General features: G+C 40.1%; 2 protein-coding genes across 2 annotated transcripts in view; one reads left to right on the forward strand and one right to left on the reverse strand.

Annotated features, from left to right (window-relative positions):
- kiaa2013 (KIAA2013 ortholog) overlaps window positions 1-10,509 on the reverse strand; it is a 22,684-nt gene that overhangs the window by 9,067 nt on the left and 3,108 nt on the right. The window lies entirely within an intron of this gene.
- The window catches only part of plod1a (procollagen-lysine, 2-oxoglutarate 5-dioxygenase 1a), a 27,601-nt gene continuing 20,070 nt past the window's right edge, over window positions 2,979-10,509 (forward strand). Inside the window, exons 1-6 of the mRNA XM_042229018.1 lie at window positions 2,979-3,385; window positions 4,369-4,460; window positions 4,734-4,867; window positions 6,993-7,156; window positions 8,647-8,759; window positions 9,654-9,717. Of these exons, the coding sequence (XP_042084952.1) occupies window positions 3,295-3,385; window positions 4,369-4,460; window positions 4,734-4,867; window positions 6,993-7,156; window positions 8,647-8,759; window positions 9,654-9,717 (658 nt within the window). The 5' untranslated portion in view covers window positions 2,979-3,294. The remainder of the gene's footprint in view (window positions 3,386-4,368; window positions 4,461-4,733; window positions 4,868-6,992; window positions 7,157-8,646; window positions 8,760-9,653; window positions 9,718-10,509) is intronic.

Below are 10,509 nucleotides of genomic sequence, written 5' to 3' on the forward strand. Positions count from 1 at the left end.
GAGAGAGAGAGAGAGAGAGAGACTAAATGTGTTGAACCATAAAAAGAAGGTTATTTTTGATTAAATCTGTGCTTTTGTAACAACAGAGGGCAGTGAGGATGGGGGGAGTTGGAGGCTGTGTGCTTCGTTAGCTTTGATTCGTTTCATTTGTGTTTGTTTAATCCAAACAAAGAAAATCAAAGTCAGACTTACACACACTCTACCTTAGCGTGAGACGGTCGTACCTGAGCAAGGATCCCCAAGTCACACAGCAGCCAGTGTGGGTAAAATGAGGATGTCTCTGACTCACAGTGCGACCCCAAAGCAATTTCAGAAAAGCAGGCTCTCACTTTGCTCTCCTCCAGAGAGTGGAGGAAGCCTGGGTTTAACCTGATCCATGTGAAACAGCTGTTTTTGGGGGGATATCCCACCCCCGCTCAACCCCAGCGACCCCGAGTGACTGGAAGTTATTGCTTGCCTGACTTTCACCAACTGGAAATATCCCCCCGACTGTAACCCCGCGGCCACAACCGCGAACTCCTCCCAGACCGTCAATAAAGTCATTACAGTGAGTGTTACTTCAGCCACTGAAACACCAGGGGATGGCTTTGATCTGACCAATGAGCCTAATTTACTGATGAGTGAAGCGCGCAGAGTTTTTGAAATCAACCAAGACAGCTTTGCAGATTCTGACTTTTTAATTAACATTTTATTACTATGCTTTGAAACAATGTCAGATTTCCATATAACATTTATTTGTATGTTGTAATGTTTTTCTTACACCGCGTGTAATTTTTATAGAAACCTTATTAATTGTATGAATGTGTAATCATGTATCTTTGATAAATAAAATATTTCATCTTTTATTTTTTTACTTTGTGGTTATTAAATAAAGATTAGTCACATATCGCATTGATAAACACAGATGGCAGATGGAAAAAGCAAACACAGTGTTGTGCTGCTAAACTTTGAGGTTCTAAGACACCAACGTTCAAATAAGAAAAGATCAAGAGGAGACGAGCAGCCCTGAGTCTGCATGTAAAACATGAAAACTCCAAAGCAGCCAACCCAGGTGGCCTTGCATGGAATGGGAAGGAACAGACTCAACACAGTCGTTATCAGGGAGTTTTTGTTTGGCTCCAGCCTTGAGCCCACAGCTGGCGCCGAAGGGGTAGCCGGATTATGATGGTAACATCTTAGATCTATTTCCAGGGGCGAGAATGTTGTATGTTAGATTTTGTTTTAAATCAGATGATTATGGGGTAAATTCCAGTACTGAAGGCAGAACATACATATAATACTGAGTGCAGAAAGAGATGGTTTCACTTCACAGGTGTGCCTGTGGGGTTTCATTTGTTGCCTTCTTAATGAGGTTGGGACCATTAGTTGTGTTGTGCAGCAGTCAGGTTGGTACACAGCTGACAGCCCTATTTGACAACTGTTAGAATTCATATTATGGCAAGAACCAATCAGCTAAGTAAAGAGAAACAACAGCCCATCATTACTTCAAGAACTGAAGGTCAGTCAGTCTGGAAAACTTTGATTGGTTCCCCGAGTGCAGTCGCAAGAACCAAACGCTATGATGAAACTGTCTCACATGAGGACCGCCCCAGGAAAGGAAGACCCAGAGTCACCTCTGCTGCTGAGGACACATTCATCCGAGTCACCAGCCTCAGAAATCACAAGTTAACAGCAGCTCAGATTAGAGCCCAGATACATGCCACACAGAGCTCCAGTAGCAGACACATCTCTACATGTTCAGAGGAGACTGTGTGAATCAGGCCTTTATGGTCAAATAGCTGCTAAGAAACCACGACTAAGGAAAAGCAACAAGCAGCAGAGATTTGTTTGGGCCAAGAAACACGAGGAGTGGACATTAGAGCAGTGGGAATCTGTGCTTTGGTCTGATGGGTCCAAATCTGAGATGTTTGGTTCCACCCGTGACACAGAAAAGATTAACTGATAGTGTCTACATGCATGGAGGAGGAAGTGTGATGGTGTGGGGGTTGCTTTGCGGGGACACTGTTGGAGATTTATTCAAAATTGAAGCCACACTGAACCATCATGGCTACCACAGCATCCTGCAGCAACATGCCATCCCATCATTGATTTTTCAACAGCACAATGACCCCAAACACACCTCCAGGCTGTGTCACGGCTGTTTGACCAACAAGGAGAGTGATGGAGTGCTGTTGGAAAACCATTTCAGGTGATGACCTCACGAAGCTCATCGAGAGAATGCCAAGAATGTGCAAAGCAGTAATTAAAACAAAGGGCAGCTATTTCGAACCATCTGAGATCTAAAACATGAAGGAAGGATTAATGAGGGATTAATCTCCATCTCATATGTTTCCTCCGTCAGGTTAGGGATAGGAATTAATAAGGATTTGGCGATTCCGATTCCATTACCAACATCACTTATCAATTCAATTTCCTGTTGATTATCTTAGCACTTCTCACTGGGTTCTCGTTGGCTGCACTTTGAGAGTGGCCACCATTGTTAAACAGCATACCAAAGACATTACATTCATGCAGATGAATTGCATGTTCTGGGTCAAATGTTTGTACATGTTGGAGGTTACTTAAAAACGTCATTAGTACCGATTTTTCTACCTCTAATAACCTCTAGCTGGACTTTAATGAATGCAATAACACTTTTAACGTCAATTAAATTAACCACTAACTAACAAAGAACTCGTATACCAGTATTCGCAAATATATCGGATGTCAACACCACATTAGATATACCTCTGTCTAAACTCTTCATTTGGGTTCTAATGTTAGGTTTATGATTACTTTGGATAATGTGATTGGCACTGATGTTTAACATTTCCTTTCTTTCTTTTCATGGTCAAGTTATAGTGAGAGCTTTAATTAAACAAACTGAGTTTACCCATAGTCTATGTAAGAAACTTATATACAACCACCGTTTCAGGCTACGTGCAGATACTCATGTCTGCGGAACAGCAGGATCCCCATGTGCACAGTTCTCTCCTGCCCACTGTGGAAGTAGGCGTTTGCTTGCGATTTTAACAAGTGGGCTACTATGTTATAAAAGAGCCTGGATGGCAAATCTTTACACAGATGCCAAACTGCTGTTTTACTACTGTTATTCTTCTACTGTAACTGCTGTATAGACAAATACACGGTTTGTGTGCACACACTGAGAAACTGCGAGGAGGAGAGAGAAAAGGCAAAGTAGGGAAAAACAAGGCGAGTTAGAGAAGGCTGAGCTGGCAGATCCAACACAGCCGTAGTTGACGTTCGCTAACGGGACCAGTCCGGTTCAAAAACAGGGACGTTAACCTGGCAAAAATGAGATTTTCATCTTTGCTGTTATTTTCAGCTATTGTTGTCTGCGCGCTTTCCGCTCTGGTAAACTCCGAAGTAGAGGGAATTCCTGAAGGTAAGTTTGGAATGCTGGCAGAGATAACGCTGTGTCCGCACCCTACGGTGTTGGTGGTGCAGTTTGTAGCAAATGTGTACCGAGACGAGTTGGGCCAGTTAAGCTCGACACACGGAGACTTAGTTCATTTGATAACTGGCTGAAAAAAGCTGTGCTGCAACCACGCGTGTCACAGAAATGTGTGAGAAAGAGTTGAAGCCGAACTACAGACAAAACAACACGATGGCGACAAATTATCTGACTGCATCTTTATGAAAAGCCCGGATCCTTGGATCAGTGTTAGTCTGTTAGAACAACCGAAATTTCCCCACTTTGTCTCGTAGTGCTTGATGCATGTCGAAAAGTTGTTTTTCAGTTTTCCAAAATAAAAATCACTGTTAATAAAACATGAACGGAGTTTATTAACGTTTCGTCAGCGCTTTCCAATTCAAAGCAAACTGTAGTCGCTCCGGGCTGAGGAGGGCTGCCATGCCGCTGACGTGGACGATGCTCCTCTGAGCTGCTGTAATCACTGCCTCTAACACATTCACGTTAGCCTGTGGGAAGCCTATATTATTAATAGTTGCAGGGGATGCGGACTTGATTCTGTGATACACCCACAAAGAATAAAAATCTAAGTTTAGAGACTTTTTTTCAGGCTTAATTCATAGCGACATTAACCCTGAGCAGTTCACTGTTACATCGTAACCATAACCATCTTAAAGCCTTTATCACAGCCTGTGCAAGAAACGTATTTGCTCCTCTGTAGAAATGTAACTACATGTCGACATAATCGCACAAGTATAGCTCTGCGTTTAAGTGCAAATATGGGAGCATCAAAATGCCATCATATTACTAATACAGCGCCTCTTCTTTCTGCTAGGTTATTGTACACTATAGTTCACAGTCATACACGCGTTACATAAATACTCTTTATGGTGGTACTGTAAAGTTTTGTCACGCTTAAGTCATTCTGAATTCCTCTGTCATGCTCTGGTTTTCAGACAAACTTCTAGTTGTGACTGTTGCAACCAAAGAGACTGATGGCTACAGGCGTTTTCTGAGGACAGCGAAACACTTTAACTATACTGTCAAGGTAAGAACTTCTGGGGCAAAGTTTTCGAAAAAGTTTATTTCATGCTCTGTAGACGTGAGGGCTCACAGTCTCTTTAAAACAAGTCCCTGCTGTGTGCTTTAAGGAGTTTTATCCAAACACAAAAATTGGTCCTTTTCAGTGGATTTCAGTCATACTAATATGTGTTGATAATATAAAGCAGAAAATAAGGAAAGACATAACCTTAATGGCTGTATTATTAAAGGATGATACATTAAAATCTTTAAACTAAAAGATGAGGTGTATGTTTTTAAGGTTCTGGGCCGAGATCAGAAATGGAAGGGAGGTGACTACATGTCAGCCCCAGGAGGAGGCCAGAAAGTACGACTTCTTAAAGAAGGTCTGAAGGAGATGAAGGATGATGGCCAAATAATCCTTTTTATTGACAGGTAGAGTGTCTATCTGGATACCTATGCCACTATAATACTGTGTTAGTTATTCAGCCACTGGTTCAATTTCATTTCATGTTACATGAATCTGCCTTGTTCTGCCTTTTGTCAGCACACGAAATATAGTAATGTGTAGTTTGTAATTTTACAGCTTGATGACAAATTAAGGAAGAACTGCATTAGTAGGTGAGAAACATACTCTGTTTGGAAGCTTTTCAGCACTGTGGTGCTCTGCAGGCTGCAGTTAACATCCAGTCATTCTGTGTGGCATTGTGTGTGTAAACTCTAAGCAGGTTGATTCTGATGTATCAAAACGATAAGAAGAAAAGAGCTCAGTGGCTGTGACATGACGGTTCACTTTGTGTTTCAGTAGGAACAGTGACTAGAAACACATCTGCATTTAGACATATTGGAAGAACATCAGTCCACATGGTTAGAACAACAGCAAACATTTGATGAGCGTGATATTCGGCATTGATACGTAAGGAAAACATAGAAGCACTAAATGTTAGTGCATGATGTAATCAGGCTGTAAGTATGAATAGTCAACAGTTAAAGTGATTAATATTGAACAGCTGCACTGCATTTGACTCTCTTTGTAAAGATGAATGCGCATTTGTGACTTCATCATTTGAATAGTTGTGTACAACATGAGTATAGAAGTAAAATTAACAGTAACAGTATTTTGTCTAAGTAGAAATCCATTTCACCGAAACAATAACGTGGCGCACGGTGTGACGTCAAAAAAGGCGCACACCTTTGACGCTGCGTTTTCTCCGTTTTCTTCGTTCACACATCGTTCACACATAAACGCAAAAATGGAGTTTTCGAAAATTTCCACCCTGGCAGTAGTTTTTAAAAATCTCAGTTTTCAGTGATCGAAAACGCCGTTTACGTGTGGACGAAAGTGCACCTTTCGTCCACACGTAAACGGCGTAAACACGTAAAAAAAAATCACACTTACAATTATTTCTATTGTGCGCTGCAGTAGATGTGTTTTAGCAGACCTGCAGCTCTTTGTGGTTTTACAGAACTGAATTCAGCCAGATGTAAGCAGATGTTTCACGAGCTATCTTGGCTGATTGTCTCCCTCTACACTGACAGCACAATGTTTATGCTGGACAGTCTGAAGCTGCTGTGAAGGTGGACTTCAGTGAATGAATCTAAGCATCATCACATAAAGTTCATATTATGTAACTCGACACTGACCATGAACACCACAGCTGCTGTGCACCCGTCCAGTGCAGTGCTTTACTTAGAATCCATTGTATGACTCTAAGCTAACCTGTTTATCCTGCACTAAGGAGCAGATTCAGTAACACAAAGGTCAAAGGCTACGCCTCAGTTTGTCTTGCAGGAAGCCTAAAAAATAAGAAAAAAAAACAAAAGGTCACATATACAGAAGCCAGTATCTGATGTAAAAATGAGGACTTACATGTAAACCTAAAATTTCCAGTATATTAAATACCACTGAGCAGTCTTTACCTTTAAATGTAACCTCTCTTCTTTCTCTTCTCTTCCACATTTTATACCAAACTAGGCCAACTGACTCAACATGTCCAGTTCAAAACAATGCAAATATCGAGTACAGGTTTATAAGAATTGCCTCGATATAAATTTAATAGCTACTTATTTAAAATATATTAGCAGTTCTTAACTGTTTCTGCTGTTTCTCTAGTCTTTTAAGGTAGCGTGCTTTGAATTGAGTAACAAGCTCCACTTATAGCAGTTTATTTGCTGCGTTACGATGTTATGAGTCAGTATACTAAATTCAGAAGATATTACTGTTTCAGTGTTTATGCATATTTAATTTAAATGACATGTTTTTGAAGCACATTTGATGCACTTTAGCTGTACATGGCAGCTAAAGGAAAAGTCCTGACATTTTGTAAAGTTGTAAAATTCTTTATGGTGAAGCATGTAATTATAGTGAAACCAAGAAAGTGTGTGTTGTTTTTGTTGCAGTTCCTTTTCTGGTAGTAAACATAGTCACAGGCAAATTAACTCTGGCTGGTATCATATAATAACAACGCCTTCATTTGTTTTAACTGTGTCACTGGCTTCACACAGTGCTGAGCTGCACTGTGTACTAACGTTTTCTGTTTTCACTCCCTTAATGACTTAGCTACGATGTGGTTTTCGCCTCGGGTCCCAAAGAGCTGCTCAAGAAGTTCCAGCAGACCAAGCACAGGGTTGTGTTCTCCTCTGAGACCCTCATCTGGCCAGACAGACATCTGGAGGACAAATATCCCCATGTCAGGGAGGGCAACAGGTTCCTGGGCTCAGGGGGTATGTTTATCAGTCTTGTTGTTTCTTGTACTGCTGAGAAAAGTAATATTGCTGTGTAATTTCTGTCTGTTTGTTTTTACCTAACATGAAGTATTTATTCTGAGAAAAAACAATATTTTTATGTCATATTTTTTTATTAGAGACACCTGCGTCACAGTGTAGCCATGTGTGGAGGGTCACATAATTTTAGGATGCAGGACACAGCACACAAAGGATTTTTCAAAAAGGGAGCTCTTTAATAGCTAATCCAAAGTGAATCATTGTTCAAGGGAAAAATCCAAAACACAAGAAATTAGAAAACAACAAAACACAGAAAAGTTACAAAGAACAGTGCATACAATGCCAGAGTGGACAAAGCAACTACAGTTCACACTGTACAGTACTGCTGTATGTAGCCACACTGAGGGCTGATGAAATACTGGAGGCCAGCTCGGCAATGAGATAAATCGAAACATAATAAACACAGGTGAAAACAATCAGGGCAGTCACACAGCAGGGACAGGAGACATCACAGAACAGCCTTCACAGTAAAACAGGCACATTTATAGCATTCTGAATACCAACTCCCACTACCTCTCACTACAGAACAAGGAAACACAAAAAGACCAACGCACAGACACAGAATTGAGACAGTTTCAACAGATTTTGTAATATGTGTTCATATGGGATGGGAATCTATTGGAATTTAGCAATTCCAATTCCATTGTTGATGTCACTTGTCCATTCAGTTCCTAACCAATTATCTTATTGATTCTCTACATAATAGCTCTCTAACCTCGAGTACTAGAAGTTAAACTCAGCAGAAAGCATTTATTAATGAAAATCAACCCAGAGACTGAAGTAGCTCACTAACGTACGTAAACCGATCCAAATCCAAATGCAGTGCAGCACTGCACTTAATGTTGTTTTAGTACTTTATTAATCAGTACTTTCTTAACGTTGTTTCAGCATTTGCATACTTAGTCAACTGGTGCCATGTAAGCAATTATAAAAATGTAAATTATAAAAAATAAAACATTTTCAGATGGTATTAAATGTTAAGCTGTTGCTGTATCTCTCACATCCAGCAGGAAAACCTGGAAGGTAAATGAACTGGTTCCTATGTAGTGCTTTACTACTCAACCTCAGCACTCAAAGCTCTTTATACAACATGCGTCATTCACCCAATCATAGAAACACTACTCTCCACCTGTGTAAATAAGCAGGTTAAAAGGGTCACTCACCTTCTGGGCTTAAGAAGTACCAGAATAAAAAATCGTTAAAATGTGAGGCTCACAGGTTGCTGATAGATGAGATAGGGCAGATGGTTTTATAGCAGGTCGTTAGTCAGCACTGCACTGGTGACATAAACCTGGTAGAGCTCATTAGACATGCTCCTCGAAACACACGCCTTAACTTTCCCTCACTGTGTCTACATGAAGGTCATGAACAAATGTATACTTCTAATATATGTGATCATTTCCTGTCTCATTTCTCTTGTTTCCTCACAGGTTTCATTGGCTATCTTCCCAACATCAAAGAGCTCGTTGCTAATTGGACAGGAGACGACGGTGACAGTGATCAGCTGTTTTTCACCAAGGTTTACACTGATCAATCAAAAAGAGTAAGACTTGTTCCACTGCTGTAACTTTATGAAATTCCACTATTTTTTCATGAATGCCTCTACAGCACTGTAATTACATGAAGTGATGTTTATAACATCTCCTGCTAACTGAAATTCAGCACTTTCTGTCCACATGGTTCAAATTACAGGTCTTTTAGCTCATTGGACATTTTCCTGGTTCATGTTAGGCTTTTAATTTGAAACATGTACCAGAGGCTTTTGATGGTAATGATGAACAATACACAAAACAATAGTGCTGAAAATACATCGTTTTCATGTTGAATGCAGCATAATTCAGGGCAGTACAATTCTGATGTTAGCTATCATGTGAAAGCAGGTAAATATACACTGCTCGGTGTTAAATGTCAACACTTCACCGAGTTCTTTTGATTCCTCAGAGGCATCCGATGGAAGACAACACACTGCTCAGTAGACAATTTAGCACTTTATTTCTCTTTCACATTACTTCTAGAAGGGAGATGCGTCCTGCATGAAACATTGCCATGGATCTCCAAATGGTGGTGTGCCCCTAACGGTTTTATTACAGAAGCTCTCTATCTCTAAACAACAGTGTCTCAGTAACTTTCCACTAGAGATGGTCCCCTCTTATCTACATTTTCCCAAGCAAGCGTGAGTGAGTCTGCAGCTTTCTACTCCCCAAGGACACATGGTCTCATGCCTTTATTTTCAGGGCTGTGTCCACTTAATACTACACTACATAACTTTATAACACTTATTAATAAAAAAGCATAGCATTATTGAGGCACTGAAAAATTATTTATTCCCAACATCGGCCTGAAGAAGCAGCCACAGTTTGTTTGTTCCTGTAGAAGTTTTCATCTTATTGGATACATGTAACATAATAGATCAAAAGAATATATTTCTATTTTTCAGAAATCTATAAATATCACCCTGGACAACAAATGCAGACTCTTTCAGAACCTTCATGGAGCACTTGGTGAGTGCATTGAATTTTGTTTTCTTTGACCAGCAGGCCAAGGTTGTTGATAACACATGTAACACTGCCCAGCATCTTCTCCTGCTCTTGTTTACCATGCACATTATAACGAAAAATGATAAACAACAGACAATAAATCAGAAATCAGAGACACTTTACTTATCCCAATACCCCAAAGGTGAAGGGTATAATTATGGTTTGCCAAAGTAATTTTTGTGGCATTACTTCCTTTGCTGAAATGAACAATCATTGGCTACCTTAGCAAGGTGCATAAAAAACAAAACGATGTCAGCAGATGGTGACTAAACTATACACTTCATTTAGATGCTACATTTATTTCCTCTGTTGACAGGTCTGTAGTCACATTGTAAAGTCTCAAGGGGAGTGCTCCATTTACTTTTAATGCATCACCAAAATGTACAAAGATCATTGTAAGAATGAGAGAGTTAAAGTGTCTTTACAGGAATAACAATCATACTGTTTACAGAACAGTTGTCTAGTTGGTGGCAGGTAGTTTTTTGTGTGTAACTGAACAAGTCTAGTAGGGAACACATGTCACAAGGTTTGGCAGGCAAGGCAATATAAGGAAGTCCCTCTCTGGTATTGTGTGGGATCAATTCAAGTTTATTTATACAGCACCAAATAACAACAACAGTCGCTCTCAAGGCGCTTTATAGTGTAAGGTAGAGGCTACAATAATACATACAGAGAAAAAACCCAATAATAATATGACCCACTATGAGCAAGCACTGGTCCAGCCCTAACTATATGCTTTAGCAAAAAGGAAAGTTT

Source organism: Haplochromis burtoni, unplaced genomic scaffold (assembly GCF_018398535.1).
Source record: "Haplochromis burtoni strain Fernald_Lab_line unplaced genomic scaffold, NCSU_Asbu1 Contig_374, whole genome shotgun sequence".
NCBI classification, from domain to species: domain Eukaryota; kingdom Metazoa; phylum Chordata; class Actinopteri; order Cichliformes; family Cichlidae; genus Haplochromis; species Haplochromis burtoni.